We start from the raw sequence: 15,782 nt of genomic DNA on the forward strand, positions 1-15,782 counted from the left end.
CACTGACGCAAAGTACAATTTCACTCTTTATCTTAAAAAGTAAGGGGACTCCTGGGGTTAAGTACACAAAGCACCTACGTCCTTCGGGTAGTTTAGTGTCAGTTCTACAAAGTAAGCTTTGGCTTCCTGGCTCAATCCTCTGGAAGTCTTCCAGACGCAGGCGAGGAGAGGGATCAAGGCAGCCCTCCCTCCTCATCAGTCACAGCATGGCTTCCGGTGGAACAACAGAGGACAGATGAAAACCAGACAGTAATATCCAAGGGCTATTTACAGGGGGCTTCTTCTGGGGCAGGATTAGAATCACTTCATAAAAGCCACTTCTGGGATCTCTCCCTTAGCCTGAAGAAAAATGAAAGGTCAGCAGAGCTGGTGTCCCCTCCCCACCCCGTGCCTGGCTGACTTGACCCTCCCTTGCCGGCTTCGGGTCCTGTCTTTTGCACTGTATTTCCAAACCTTACCTTGAGGTGAGTGAAGGCCTGGGCCGATCTGGTGTAGTCCCAGTTGTTGTCCTGAAGGCACCTGGTGTGGGGAGAAGAGGCAGCTCCATGGTCACCCTGAACACTGACTGCCTTTCAGAATCCATCCCGCAGACACTCAGGTTTGCCAAGAATTACATACATTGTTGCTCTATTTACACAGGAGAAGAATGAGTAAAAATCTAGTTGCCAACCCTAGCCCTTATTTTGAGACCAGATCCTGCTAAACTGCCCAGGCTGGCTTTGAACCTGTGATCCAGCGCAGTCTCCCCAAGTACTGGGATTGCAGTCATGTGCTACCATGTCCATCTGAACCTTTTTGTGTGGTGTGTGTGTGTGATACTGGGGATGGAACCCAGGGGTCTTCTACCTCTGGGCTACACTCCCATACTTATTTTATATTTTATTTGGAAATGGTCTCTTAAGCCAGCTGAGGTTGGCTTTGAACACGCGCGATCCTCCTGTCTCAGCCTCCCAACCGCGGGGATTACAAGCGTGTGCCACCACACCCGGCTTCCAGCTGAACCTTTTTTAAAAAAAAAAAATTTAGTGGTATGGCCGGACATGGTGGCGCACGCTTGTAATCCCAGCGCTTGGGAGGCGGAGACAGGAGGATCTCCCACAGGTTCGAAGCCAGCCTCAGAGACTTAGTGTGAGGATCTCAGCAAGTTAGTGAGACCCTGTTTCCAAATAAAATATAAAATAGGTCTGGGAGTGTAGCCCTGAGGTAGACAAGCCCATGGGTTCCACCCTCAGTACCACAAAAAAAGAAAACAAAAAATTTTTGTGGTGTTAGGGCTTGAACTTCAGGAGCATTCTACCTCTGAGCTATACCTCCAGCCCTGCTCTGAAAGCTAAACCCCAGCCCTGCTCTGAAAGCAGCTGTTGCTCAGTTGCTGAGTCTTCCTATGTTGCTGAAGCTGGCTTTAAACCTTCAATCTGTCTCACCTCCCCCTTTTTTATGGTACTGGGGATTGAATCCAGGGGCATTCTACCTCTAAGCTACACCTTCAGTCTTTTTATTTTTTTTAATTTTACAGTACTGGGGCTGGAATCCAGGGACATTATACCTCTGAGATACATCCTTAGCCCTATTTTTTATTATTTATTTTGAAACAGTCTTACTGAGTTGCAGAAGACCTCACTAAGTAGCTGAGGCTGTCCACAAACCTCGATCCTCCTGTCTCAGCCTCCCAAATGCTGGGATTACAAGTGTGCGCCACCATGCCCGGCCCTAATTTTTATTTTATTTTATGGTACTGGGGATGAAACCCAGGGGCATTCTACCTCTGAGCGACACCCCCAGCCCTATTTTTTATTCTTTATTTTGAAACAGGGTCTGAGTTGCAAAGGGTCTCACTAAGTAGCTGAGGCTGGCTTCGAACCTGCGCAATCCTCCTGTCTCGGCCTCCCAAATGATGGGATTACAAGCGTGTGCCACCATGCCCGACTCCTAATTTTTATTTTGAAACAAGTGTCTTGCTAGGTTGAAGAGCCTCGCTACTTGCTGAGGCTGTCCTCAAACTTATGATCCTCCTGTCTCAGCCTTCCAAGTACTGGGATCACAGGTGTATGCCACATCTGGCCGCTCCCCCTTCCTTTTCTTTTAAGCAATAAAAATGTTCTGGCTTTTTGTTTTGGAAACAGTCTCAATAGGTTGCTGAATGTCTAAATTGCTGAGGATGTTCTCAAACCTGTGATCCTCCAGGTCTCAGACTCCCAAGTACTGAGATTATATGCCTTGCTGATATTCTGGCTTTAAAAATTTCAGGAGCTATCATTGTTCACTATCAGTGTTACCTCAGTTTACCCGTTACTACACATGCGTAGCACTCACTTCTGGGACCATTCGAGGTTCATGCCAGACTGAGTAGAGAATGCCTGCAACATTTCCTGCTGCTCTGGGGAGAGGGTGGGCACCGGGCTGGAGGAAGGCGTGGGTGCAGGCATGGCAAAGGCTCTTTGGATCTCTTCAGGGGTGGCATTCCGCACGAATAGCTCATCATTCACAATACATAACCTTGGGGAAAAAGAACATCTTAAACCAATGGATGGACAAATAACCTCATCCTTGTGCCATTATTCCTAGTCTCTGGCATTTGACCCAGATTCTTTCAATACCTACATGGTTCCCTCCTACTCTTAGCTATTACTTTTTGGTGTGTGTGGTACTAAGAACCCTGGGGCATTCTACCTCGAACCTACACACCCATCCTTGTTTTAAAATTTGAAACAGGGTCTCACCAAGTTTCTGAGGCTGACCTCGAACTTGCAATCCTTCTGTTTCAGCCTCCCAAGTATTGGGATTACAAGCATGCGCCACCACGACCAGCAGCTGTTACTTTTTACCATTTACTCCTTCTCTCATCTCATGGACTTCACATCTGGAAGGATTCTCTTTCAAACACACTAACTGTACATTTCCCCTCAATCCATGGTCAGTTGTTATTTGTTATAACAAACTCAAAAAAGATTACTCTTAAGGAAATGTTCAGATGAGGACACTTGCCTCCTGTCTCTACCTCCCAAGTACTAGGACTACAGGTGTGTGCTACCATGCCCTAAAGAGCCAACCTCTTAACCTCTCTCTTTTCCTGTTGCTTTTCTAAAATTCTAAAAATATCCCACAAGGACTGACTATACCTTCCAATCATCACACTGCTGGCCAGGGACTGAGATGGTACCCATTATAGTAAGCAGAATACTGACCCTGAATTGCTGGCAGGAACAGCAATGAAAGTCCTGGTGAAGGCTCTCAGGGAATCCCGAGACTTTCCATCCACTGCAGAGAGAACAAGAGCAACAATCCTTAGAGTTATTCATAATTTTTGTAACCTGTTGGTCTTTAATACAAAAAGCTCTAAGTGAGGCAGATAGGGTGATATTATGTATGTACAGGGAAGCAGAGGTGGGGTGAAGTGTCAGAGGTTAGAGAAGACAGTAACAGTAACAACTACTATCCCACTCACAAAGCACTTGTAGTATGCCAGGTCAACATATTTTTTTTTTGTCCTCAGGATTGAACCCAGGGTCATTCTACCTCTGAGCTATTCCCAGACATGAGAGAGAGAGTGAGTGAGAGAGAGAGAGAGAGAGAGAGAGAGAGAGAGAGAGAGAGAGAGAGTGAGTGTGTGTGTGTGTGTGTGTGTGTGTGTGTGTGTGTGTAATGGGGACTGTACCCAGGAGCATTCTACCTTTAAGCTACACCCCCAGCCCTATTTTATTCGTTTATTTTACTATTTTTGCCATACTAGGGATTGAACAGGGGCATTCTACTATACCCCTAGCCCTATTTTTTATTCTTAATTTGAAATAACGTCTCACTAAGTTGCTAAGGGTGGAAAGAACCTACAATCCCGTCTTGGCCTCCTAAATACTGGGATTACAAGTGTGTACCATCATGCCTACGTTATTTTTAGCCTTTTTTTTTTTTTTTTTTTTTTTTTTTTGCGGTACTGGGGATGGAACCCAGAGGCATTCTACCTTCGAGCTACACCCCCAGCCCTAGTTTTTATTCTTTGCTTTGAAACAGGATCTCACTGAGTTGCAAAGGGCCTAAACAGCTGAGGTTGTCTGTGAACTGTGATCCTCTTGTCTCAGCCTCCCAAATGCTGGGATGACAAGTGTGCGCCACCACACCTGGCTTTTATTTTTAAATTTAAAAAAGGGTCTAAGTTGCTGAGGCTGGCCTCAAACTTGCCATCCTTCTGTCTTAGCCTCCCGAGTACTGGAATTACAGGCATGCAGCACTGTGCCAGCTGGTTCAAGTCCTTCCTAAGTCACTTTACTTCCTTCCATAGCACCATATGAGAAGGTACTAATAATCCCATTTTCTGTGGTACAGGGTATTGAACTCAGGGGCATTCTACCTCTGAGCTATACCTCCAGCCCTATTGTTCATTTTTATTTTGAAACAGCACCTCACTAGGTTGATGAGAGTCTCACTACTTGCTAAGGCTGTCCTTGAACCTGAGATCCTATCTTAGCCTCCCAAGTACTGGGATTAAAAGCATGCATCACCATGCCTAACCAAATAATTCCATTTACAAATAAAGAATCTAGGTTCAGATGTAACATAGCTTCCCCATTGACTACAGACTGGGGTAAAATATAAGACCGGCTTGACTTCAAAGTCTGTGTCAGGCCAATTCCCAGGCTTTTCCCACACTGCAGACAGAACAGGTAGAGAAGGCAGACTAAACCAAGAGGCTTGAGGCAGAATGGGGGAAAGAAGGGCAGGGGGGAAAAGACCAGAAGGTCAGTAGAAAGCTAAGAGTTCTGACAAAGATTCTTGCTCAGGGAGGGCCCATGCTGCAAACTCGGAACTCAAAAGATTCTCACCTTCCTTAAAAACTCCATTGACAGAAAAACACAGCAACGTGCTCTGAAAGAGAAGAAGACCAGTTACAATGTTGTTTTCTAGCCAGAGCCTGAGCTCCCTTTGCCTTGTAATTGCTGTCCCAATTCTAGGCTTCTGTCAACACAGAAATAAGTGCTTACCGTCTGGGCACTTATGTCTACTACAAAGGAATTGATGTCGTGCTGAGTTTTGGGCAACTCATTGAGGAAGGCGACAACATTGAGACGCGTGTGCTTCAACAGCCGGAACCGCAAAGCTGCACAACAGAGGAGAAAGCAAGGTTGGGCGCCACACACTCCTGAGCCCTGTTCCTTCCCACTCCATTCTGCTCACACTACACTTACTAGGGTCTTTAAGCTTCTTCACATTTCTGCTATCCTTGAAATACTCTGCCAAGTTGCTTCTATGGAAAAGGAGAAAAAGGAGGTGGTGGTCAGAGTAGTGTGGCTGCTGGCAGTGGGCATCCATAGTTGCTGGGGCGCCCTGTGGTTCTAGGGCAGTTGCTGGGATGTAACACTCACCGGGCAGGGTTCTGGGGGATGAAAGGAATGCTGAGCGAGCAGCAGGCGCCATCATGGTAGGCATCCAGGAGCCCCTGCCGCTCTCCGGAGTCATAAATTGCATAGTACCTTTGAGGAAAACGAAAGGAAAAGTCTGAGCTCTATGGTCTGAAGCCACAAAAAGACTCAGCAGCTCCCAAAGAGAGCGATGCTTGGGCCGGCCACCGTCCCTAGCCTCAGCAGGTTGGTGCTACTTACTGTTGCAGGAAGTGTAGAACTAGACTCTTCAGGTTCTCTGTTCCAAAATAGCTTCCCTGGAATAAAACAGAGATCAGGTACATGGGAACATGGAACTCTCCCAAATGCCTGTGAGTTGTTTTTTTTTTTTTTTTTTTGAGTACTGGGAATAGAAACCAGGGACATTCTATCTCCAAGATACAGACTCCCAGCCTTTTTATTATTTACTTTGAATCAGGGTCTCATTTAAGTTGCGGAGGTTGGTCTTCAACCTGCGATCCTTCTGTCTCAGCTTCCCAAGTACAGGGATTACAGGTGTGCGCCACGGTGCCTGACTTTCATACACAAGCTCTAGCCCCAACCCCACTTCTCACCTTGCAGGGCGGTAATATCGTGGGGGGTTCGACATCAAAGGCAATTGGTGGGGGCAACTCATGGCCATCCTGTGGAGAGATGAAAAAGTATAAACTAGAAATGAACAAGCTAGATACACAGCAGATGGAGGAGCTGAGTAAAAGGTCAGAAATCAAGTGTAACCGAGGCATGACAAGTGTCCAGGAATGATATATGCAGCAGTTTTTGTCTACAGGTATCTTTCTGGGAAGAAGGACTAAAATTTTTATCAGATTGCCAAAGGAATAAGTTCAGTACTTGGGAGGCTGAGATCAAAGATCACAGGTTGAAAATCAACCTCAGCAACCTACTGAGATCCTGTTTCACAATGAAAAATAAAGAGGGCTGGTGGTATAGCTCAGAGGTAGAATGTTTCTGGGTTAAATCCCCAGTACCACATGAAAGAACAACAAAAACAACAAAACCAGGGACATAGTCTTCAAATTAATGGCATATCAAAACACATCAGGCAAGACTTTGGGAGTGGGAGATGCTATATTGTTAGAAGAGGGTGAAAAAAGTTTTATACTTACCAGGCGTAGTAACTTGGGAAATCGTTCGCGAATGGCGCTGTCAAGAACGGGACAGAAGTGAGTGAAGCTTCAGAGCCACCATGCCTCCTGGGCTGCTCTAGGAGCAAATATACCAACAGCCGAGCGACAGCCCATTCCATCCTGCTCATCGCCCCGCTCCTCCCCAGCCTGGACTCAGGAAAAAGTGGCCCCATTCCCCACCTCACCCGGGGCACCCAGACTGGACAGCCTTGAAGACTGTCCTCTTCTCTCTCTGTCTGACCCAAGTGCCACACGGAGCAGCACTATCAGCCCAGGCGTTAAGCCCAGGCCCTCCTTCCCCCTCTGGCCCCCCTTACCTTCCACCTACTCACCTGCACAGCCCCGGGAGGAGGGAATGGGGTGGGAGCCCAGGGGCTCCGCTGCCTCACCAGGTATCCATCGGTTCTGCCAGGTCTGGCCTTGGCCGAGACCAGAACACACCACAGGGATGGCACAGGATGTTGGGGCAGGGAGATGAGCAAGGTCGGGCTCAGGAGGAGAGAAGGCAAAGGAAGAAAGAGGAAGGAAAAGCAGAAGAGGAAGGGAAAAAGGTAGAATGAAGAGAGAGAGAGAGAGAGAGAGAGAGAGAGAGAGAGAGAGAGAGAGATAGAGAAGAAAAGGAGAGCGCAAAGGAAAGAGCTACTGGCAGAGAGGCATTGAGAAAAGGAGGGAAAAGCAGGAGAGATGCCCTGACAGCCCTTTCCTTCAGCTGCCCCTTTCCCCGTGGTCCAAGGAAGAAATGGAGAGCAAATCCTGCTGCAGTGGGAGGGCAGTTGCTGTTGGCCAGGTCTCTGCCGGCTCCCTGGGTCCCGATCTGAGCTGGGCGTGGGAAGCAAAACAGCCATGGGGGCAGGAGACCTCCCTCAGAAGGGGTGAGGGCTCAGGCCCCTGCAAAGTTGGGGGGGTGAGGATCTGTGCCCCACCTCTGTTGGCCCCCAAGTTCTCTCCTGATGGCCCCTCTGCGACTGTGCCTGTCTTAGGTTGTTCCTTCCCCGAGGAATCTTACCCGTCTCTGGCTAACCAGCCATCCTCCGGGGCCAAACAGGGTGATGTGAGGGTGTGCGAGTGAGGGAGGGACAGCGCCCCCAAGAGGGTCTGTTCTCTGTCTCCTTGGTTGCCTATGCCCCCATGGCCTCCACGCCCAGCATCTGCCTTGGGATTCCCTCGCCTGCTGGCGGGGCCCCGGCTCTGGTCACAGGTCTTGGGAAACCCAGGTTTCTTCTCCATGGAGGGCCCAGCTCACAGCACTGGGTGAGAGAGACATACAGCACATACCGGTACCAGCCTCCAAGAGGCCTCATCCTCAGCATGGGCAGAAAAGCCCAGGCTACAGCCTTGGGCAAGAGGATCATGAGAAGTGGGTCCCTCTTGGCACAAGGGCAAGAGGGTCATCACAAGTCAAAGGAGGGAAGGCTCATCTTAGCAGTAAGTCCCATTTAGGGAGGGCTTTCTCAGCCCACGGATAGCAGGCTCTTGAGCCCAAAGCAACCCCACGGACGGGGCATATACCAGACACCCCCAGGTCAGAGTAGAAAAGGGGGGTGTCCTTCTTGGAACAATCGGGAGGGAGATTCTAGAAAAGGCTGTGCTCAGGAAGGAAGGAAAAAAGCCACAGAAAACAGCAAATAGCAGTGAGGTGAGAAGGAGAATCCTGAACAAAGCTGAGAGACAGACAGATGAAGGAGGAGCATGTGGTTCTCCCAAAGGACAGGTGGTCCAGCTCAGGGCTGCACGTCTCCTGCAGACGGGCACTGGTCAGGGTGTGCTAACTCAGCCTCCCAGGGGGTGAAGGTCCCCAGGAGGGGAGACAGAGGCTACAACTGACCTGACATAGGAGGACTGGTCTCGGAAGGTGTCACACAAGGGGTTTCCATCAAGCCACAATTCTTCCAACTTCAGCCCCTTTATCTTATCCAACTGCCCCTCAGACTTTAACTGCAAAGAAAGAAGGGGAAAGGGAGGAAAATGTATTGTGAAGAGAGCTGCTGGATTCCCACCCGCCCATCACCCACACTCATCCCTTAAGCTCTCTTGCCTCCCGCCACGCTCATGCAAGCTCTCCCAACCCCCTGCCCACCCCATCAAAAACACAGCCAGGCTATCGATCCTTACTTCATTTCCAGAGAGGTTTAAGATCTTCAGGTTGGGTGCCTTCTGTACAATGCTGGACAGGTCATCCAGCCTGTAGAGCCTGTTGTTGCTCAAGTTCAAAGACAACAACTGTGGACAGAGAAGAGGTCAGAGAAAGCATGGCCTGCACGCCCATCAGGACGGATCTGCCCTCACCCACCTCGTCAGCCCGCCTGCCGCCTTGTCCTAACAGCCACAGGCCTCACCTCGGGGATGTTCTCTTCAATGATTCGCAGGGTGGCTGCCATACAGTTCCTACGACTCAGGACAACGTCAATGGTCTGGGCCACCAAATCTATAGGAAGGAGAAAGAAAGAAATCTCGGAGGGCTTGTCAGGCCGGTTTTAGCATTAAACTCCTCGAACTTCCCTTGCCCAACAGATCCCCCCTGTCTTCACTAAGAATCACTGCCGTCAGCCATACCTGGGTCTGAACGGAGGCCCTTGAGGTCAAGTGCTTGTTGGGAGCCATCATATCGTTTGCTCATGATAAGCTACAAAGAAAGAGAAAAGATTTGGTGGTCATGGGAGCTGTGTGTGTAAGAAAGAAGTGGAAAGACTGGCTGGGGAAACATGTTACTTGAACTGGTCTCACCTTTAGCTGCTCTACTTGTTCTTGCTTCAGTTCATTCTCTACAGAATGAGGAGGAGCAGAGGAGTTGATGATAATAGGTATCTGAAAAGAAGACCCAGGGCGGAGTCACCATCAGGCACACCTAACACCCCGGGACTGAGAATGGCCCTGCCCTGTGCCCCGGTCCCCCCTGCACCAAGCCAGGCCCTCACACGTACCCTTCGGTTTTCCCGATCCATAATCTTATAGTTGACAGCCTTTAATGCAGAGGCAGTACTGGCGTCCTCCACAAAAAACTGGGCCCGTGTATTCTCATAGTGAAACTGTAAAGAGGAAACTAGAGCATTAGACTTGGGCTTACAGCGTCTTACTCAGCTGGGACCCATGGCCTCCCAGGTTCCCAGGCAGCCATTCAGGCCTATGTTACCTCGATGGGGGTGAAAGGGACACTGCACTTGCTCTGAATCATGCTCAGGAGCCATGCCTGGTCATACTTTCTGCCATAAGGAATCTAGAAATGAGAGAAAAAAAAGGTAACACTAAGTAACTTACACTGAACTGTCAACTCAATCCAGCATGCCTTTTGTACCCTCTTGCCAACCAAGTTTTAAGAGATTTCCTAGGACTGGGGGAGGGGGAGCAGCTCAGTGGTAGAGCACATGCTTGGCATGCTCATGGCCCTAGGTCAATCCACAGCACCATTAAAAAAAAAAAAAAAAAAAAAAGCTACATTCCCAGCTCTATTTTTTATTCTTTATTTTGAAACAAGGTCTCAATGAGTTGCAAAGGGCCTCACTGAGCAGCTGAGGCTGGGTGCTAACCTGGATCCTCCTGTCTCAGCCTCACAAATGCTGGGATTACAAATGTGCATCACCACGCCCGGCTGTTTTTTATTTTTGAAACAGAATCTCAATAAGTTGTGGAGGGCCTTGCTAGGTTAATGAGGCTGTCAGCAAACCTGAGATCCTCCTGTATCAGCTTCTCAAGTACTGGGATTACAGGTGTGTGCCATCATGCCTGGCTCCAAGATATCATTTACACCTTGTCTGACCCTCAGAACTTCCAGAACTCATGCTTAGCTTGAACCAAACAGACATCCAGAGGAGTTACTCTACCTCCCAACCACAGGGATCACATTTCCCTCCTACTCTGTCATCCTGCTGATCCCCTCAATCCTTCCCTTGAATCATGATGTTAAACACTCTAAAAGGATGGATGGATACCTGAATGTGGAGTACAGACAAAAAGATAAATTATCTTTGGTGGGGGTCTGGGGGATCGAACCCAGGGACATTCTACCTCAGAGTTACAACCCTTTTTAAAACTGACTGATTGATTGAGGTACTAAGGGGTACTAAGGATTGAACCCAGGGATCTTCTTCTATCTCTAAGCTAAATCCTCAGGCCTATTTTAAAACTTTCTTTGTTGTTGTGGTTGCGGTACTGGGGTTACCCAGCGGCATTCTACCTCTGAGATATACCCCCAGCCCTATTTTTTAATTCTTCTTTATTTTATTTGTGGTGCTGGGGTTGGAACCCAGAGGCCTTCTACCTCTGGGCTATACTTTCAGACCTATTTTATATTTTATTTGGAAACAGGGTCTTATTAAGTTTCTGACCGACTCACTAAGTAGCTGATGCTGGCTTCAAACCTGCGTGACCACTCCTGGCTTCTTTTATTCTTTACTTTGAAATAATGTCTCCCTAAGATGCAGAGGGCCTCAGTAAGTAGCTGAGACTGTGTACGAACCAGTAATCCTCCAGTCTCTCAGCCTCCCATAAGCGTGCACCACCACACCTGGCTTTATTTATTTATTATATTATTTGTGGGGGGGTACTGGGGGCGGAACCCAGAGGCTTTTCTACCTCTGGGCTATACTCCCAGACTTTTTTTTATACTTTATTAGGAAACAGGGTCTCACTAAGTTGCTGAGAGCCTCACTAAGTAGCTGAGGCTGACTTCGAACCTGTGCGACCCTCCTGTCTCAGCCTCCCAAGCGCAGAGATTGCAAGCGTGCGCCACCACACCCAGCTTCCTAGCTAAATTCTTAACAATTGGCCTCAAACCTGCAGTCCTCCTGTCTCAACGTCCCAAGTACTAAGATTACAAGCATGTGCCACCATATCCAGCTTCATTTTTTTATTTTGAAACAGGGTCTCATTAAGTTGCTGAGGACCTAGCTAAGTTCTTTTTTTTTTTTTTTTTTTTTTTTTTTAACAGTACTGGGGATGGAACCCAGGGGCATTCGACCTCCAAGCTATACCCCCTGCCCTATTTTTTATTCTTTATTTTGAAACCGGGTCTCATTGAGTTGCAGAGGGCCTCACTAAGTAGCTGAGGCTGTCCTCGAACCGCGATCCTCTGGTCTCGGCCTCCCGAATGCTGGGATTACAAGTGTGCACCACCACACCCGGCCCTAGCTAAGTTCTTAAAGATTGCCTCAAACCTGAGGTCCTCCTGTCTCAGTCTCCCAAATGCTGGGATTATAGGCGTGCTCCGTTATATCTGTGCCTAGGTCAAAAAATTTATTTTTGTGAGAGGAAAAAAAAGAAAACACCTTCACTCTGAAGAGTCCAGCCACTTCTTTGGCCTATGCAATCTATGTTCCCAAGGTACTTACTGTAATCTTGAACCAGTTCTTTGAGGTCCCATCCTGGCTCGTGCCAGCCCCTCCTCTTTCTGGAGGAGCTCTGTCTCTTCGCACAGTAATATGAATGCGATCTCGATCATGCCAAGTATCACCCCGACGGCTAGGTCGGGGGTCATAGGGACCGCTGTGGGGAAGCAGAAAATTAAATATCCATAAACGCTAGGAAAGACCATCCTGCACTGTTAGCAGGACTCCAAAGAGACTTTTTTTTTTTTTTTTGGTGGTACTGGGGTTGGAACCCAGGGGCTTTCTATCTCCGGGTTATATTCCCAGACCTATTTTATATTTTATTTGGAAACAGGGTCTCACTAAGTTGCTGAGAGCCTCACTAAGTAGCTGAGGCTGGCTTCGAACTTATGCGATCCTCCTGTCTCAGCCTCCCAAGCGCAGGGATTACAAGCGTGCGCCACCACGCCCGGCTCCAAAGAGACTCTTAAACCATTAAGCTGCTCCAGGTAAGAAGAGAAATGACAAGGACCATAAGAGGGCCATAAAATAAAATATAGTTGGCTACTAAATTCAAAGCAGATCAACTAGTCACTTACTATCGTACGCGGGAAACATCCTGGGCATCACTCATTGCAACATCTCCATCACCTTCCACAAGCCGGGAAGACCGAACACCAGAACCACCACCTCTTCCTGACCGACGATTCCCCTCACCATACTTAAACCGAAAAGGACCCCGGCCTTTCTTTCTTCTTTGAGGGAAACTAACATGGTCATCATGCTCTAGAGTAGAAAGAGATATACAAATTAGTACACGGCACTGGTTCAGATGCCTTAGTGTGGCAATCAGTTCCCAGCACTCTGTACTACGTATTAGAAGGGAGGCATGCTAACTACAGAGGCCACCTCTATCCAAGCTCCTCTGCCCGTTCAGAGGAAAGAACCCTCTCTGGCAAGACAGGAGGTGTGTATGGGGAGGAATCTTTTTTGTGTGGTGTTGGAGATTGGACCCAGAGGTATTCCACCTCCAAGCTACGCGTCTCTATTTTCTTTCTTTTCTTTTTTGGTGCTGGGGACTGAACTCAGCAGTGTTCTATCTCTGAGCTACACCTCCAGCCCTATATCATTCTTTATTTTGAAACAGGGTCTAAGTTGCAGAAGGACTCCCTACCTTGCTGAGGCTAGTTGCAAACCTACGATTGTCCTGTCTCAGCCTCCCAAATCCTGGGATTACAGGCATGTGCCACCATGACTGGCTCCTATTTTACTTTTATTTGGAAACAGGGTCTCACTAAGTCACTGAGAGCCTTGTTAAATTGCTGAGGCTGACTTTGAACCTGTGATTCTCCTGTCTCAGCCTCCCAAATCCTAGGATTACAGGCATGCACAACCCCAACGAACTCACATCAGGGAAATTTTTGTACAAAATTGTGTAGAGAGCCGGGCGTGGTGGCGCACGCTTGTAATCCCAGCATTCGGGAGGCTGAAACCTGGAGGATCGTGGTTCGTGGACAGCCTCAGCTACTCCGTGAGGCGCTCTGCAACTCAGTGAGACCCAGTTTCAAAATAAAGAATAAAAACTAGGGCAGGGGGTGTAACCCGGAGGTCAAATGCCCCTGGGTTCCATCCCCAGACCCTCAAAAAAAAAAAAAAAATTGTGTAGAGCTTCTGAAAAATGAAGCAGACAATAAGTAGAACTACAAAAGAAGCCGAATATAGAAAAGTGAGCAACCCAAAAGTGTAACTGGCCATAAGTCAGACCCCTGAAAGCCACATAAAATCTGCCACTCAATATTTCTCTTGCCTATACAGTAATAATGCTTGGTTAAAGGAGAAGCAATTTAAGGGCCTAAAAAACAAATTCTTGTTCCCAAAATGCCACTATGAAGTTTAAAATGCTCTTCTTTATTCGCTTTTACCAGAAATGCCCTTTAACTCAGGTGCTCTGGTGGTAGCCCCACATTAGGGTGCTTAACCAAGGGACCTGAAATGCTCTCCAGGAATATGAGAGTAAAACCCTGGGTAAGAAGAAGAACAAAACAAAACGAAGGAACAAATGAGCCCATGAATTCCAAAGACTAGTGGGGGGGGGGGAAGAGAAAAATGTCTATGAATTCCAAAGAAGTCTGCCCAAACCGTAGTAGTCTGAACAAGAACCTCAACAAATAACTATAGGAAAAAATAATACATGACTAGACGGTGCAGCTGATGTTCTTTGAGAACTTTCTCCAATGCCAGTCACTCAGCGCCAGGGATTGGATAGAAATGGACTCATTTTTAAAAAAACATTCAAAAACTTGGGGAACAATTACTGTTACTATCCACATTAAAGGGGATGGAAAACGAGGCCTAGAGTTTAAATCACTCAAGCCTGGTGTACCCGACTCAGGATTCAAACCTTGGCTGTCACACTCTCCTAACCACTACACCACTACAATGGACGAGCAGCCGGCAGTGTGCAAACTCCAACTTAGGTTGGTGTGTAGGTCTCAAATATTAAGCCTCAGCTGCAGGCAGGGGCGAGACCGAGTGGACGCGGTAAAAAAAAAAAAAAAAAAAAATAGGGCACCCAGGCTGCCCACGAGCAGGACACTGACTCACGTTAAAGGAAGAGTCAGGCCGCCGACCTGAACTGACAGACATCAGCCGCCCTCGAAGTTCAAAGGCACCCGGCCACCCGGCCCCGAGCCGCCCGCTCCGAGCCACAGGTCCTCCGCGCCAGGATTCCAGCCCACTACGCCGCCCCGGGCGGCCTCGCCCCCGGCCGCCGGCCCGCGCCGCCGCCGCCGCCCGTGGGCGCCGGGCCCCTCGCGGCCTCCCGCCCCGGGTGCGGCCTAGGCCGGTGCCGCCCCCCGGGCCCGGCCGCCGCCGCCGCCCGCCGCGCAGCGCTCACCACTGTACGACTTCCCCTCGTCCGCCATGGCACCGCGGAGAGCAGGGGCGGGCTCAGGCGCGGGCGCCGACGCCGCTAAACGTCCGAACGCCCAGCCGCTCAGGACAGAAGCGCTCCTCACCCCGGCGCCACCGCATTTATCCGGCGGAGCACGTCGCGCGCCGCCGACGTCCCCCGGCTGTGGGCGGGGCCGCGCCGAGGGCGCACCCTCCGCGCGTGCGCAGTCGCCGGCGGCCGCGGGGCGGGGCCCGGCCCTCGCAGCCCCGCCCGGGGCCCCAGGCTCGTCCTGCGCCGTGGCCCGGCCGCTGCCGGCGGCTGCTGCCGCGGCTCGAACCTCGGAGGAGCCGGCCGCGCCGAGGGCTTGGGCTGAACGGAGGCCGGGCCTCCGCGCGGGAGTGAAGGCGCTCAGAGCCCCAGCTGGGTGGCCATCGTTTGAATCCCAGCTCAGCTCCTTGCCAACTGCGGACCTCTGCTTCGCTTCCTTCGCCCTTATGACGTATGAGCACCAAGTAGAACTCGAGCGGGGCGCGGGGGTGCACGCCCGTAATCCCAGTACTTGGGAGGCTGAGACAAAAGGATCGCGGGTTCGATACCAGCCTCAGAAATGTAGCGAGCCTTAGGTAGAATGTTTCTAGGTTCAATCCCCAGCTCCACAAAAACCAACCAAACAGCAACAACAGAAACACCAAAGTAGAACTGGAATGTGAACTCCATGGGAGAAGCAGAAACCTAGGTCATGGCTTTTCTCCCCCAGCGCCTGGCTCATCATGATGCCTGGCCCACTAGAAATTCAACAAGTATTTGTGAAGTGATTGAATTTGCTCCACGTACCCCTTCCATAGAATTGCCGAGTGAACGACAGTCAGTTGTTTGACAACCACCCACTAGGCGCCTAGCGTGTCAACTGGGCAGAGATGGTAGCCTGCAGTGGTGAACACTTGCAGGAGACACCTCGGAAAGAGGGATTTAAAATACCAGGGACAAGCCGGGCGTGGTGGCCACGCTTGTAATCCCCGCGCTCGGGAGGCTGAGACAGGAGGATCGCACGGGTTCGAAGCCAGCCTCA

The 15,782-nt window shown here is 49.6% G+C and overlaps 1 protein-coding gene across 1 annotated transcript; it reads right to left on the minus strand.

The window, feature by feature from the left end:
* Positions 1–300: 300 nt before the first annotated feature.
* NXF1 (nuclear RNA export factor 1) lies at positions 301–14,744 on the minus strand (the record flags this gene model as incomplete). The annotated part of the gene is made up of 21 exons (XM_080689367.1): positions 301–339; positions 459–519; positions 2,314–2,496; positions 3,186–3,258; positions 4,818–4,860; positions 4,977–5,092; positions 5,181–5,239; positions 5,358–5,465; positions 5,595–5,650; positions 5,948–6,016; positions 6,500–6,536; positions 8,346–8,455; positions 8,633–8,740; positions 8,857–8,945; positions 9,074–9,143; positions 9,245–9,325; positions 9,442–9,546; positions 9,651–9,734; positions 11,845–11,998; positions 12,420–12,606; positions 14,717–14,744. The coding sequence occupies 21 exons, from the start codon at positions 14,742–14,744 to the stop codon at positions 301–303; spliced, it is 1,860 nt and encodes a 619-aa protein (XP_080545493.1).
* Between the last annotated feature and the right edge of the window lie 1,038 nt (positions 14,745–15,782).

This window comes from Muscardinus avellanarius, assembly GCF_963383645.1.
Source record: "Muscardinus avellanarius genome assembly, chromosome: 1".
NCBI classification, from domain to species: domain Eukaryota; kingdom Metazoa; phylum Chordata; class Mammalia; order Rodentia; family Gliridae; genus Muscardinus; species Muscardinus avellanarius.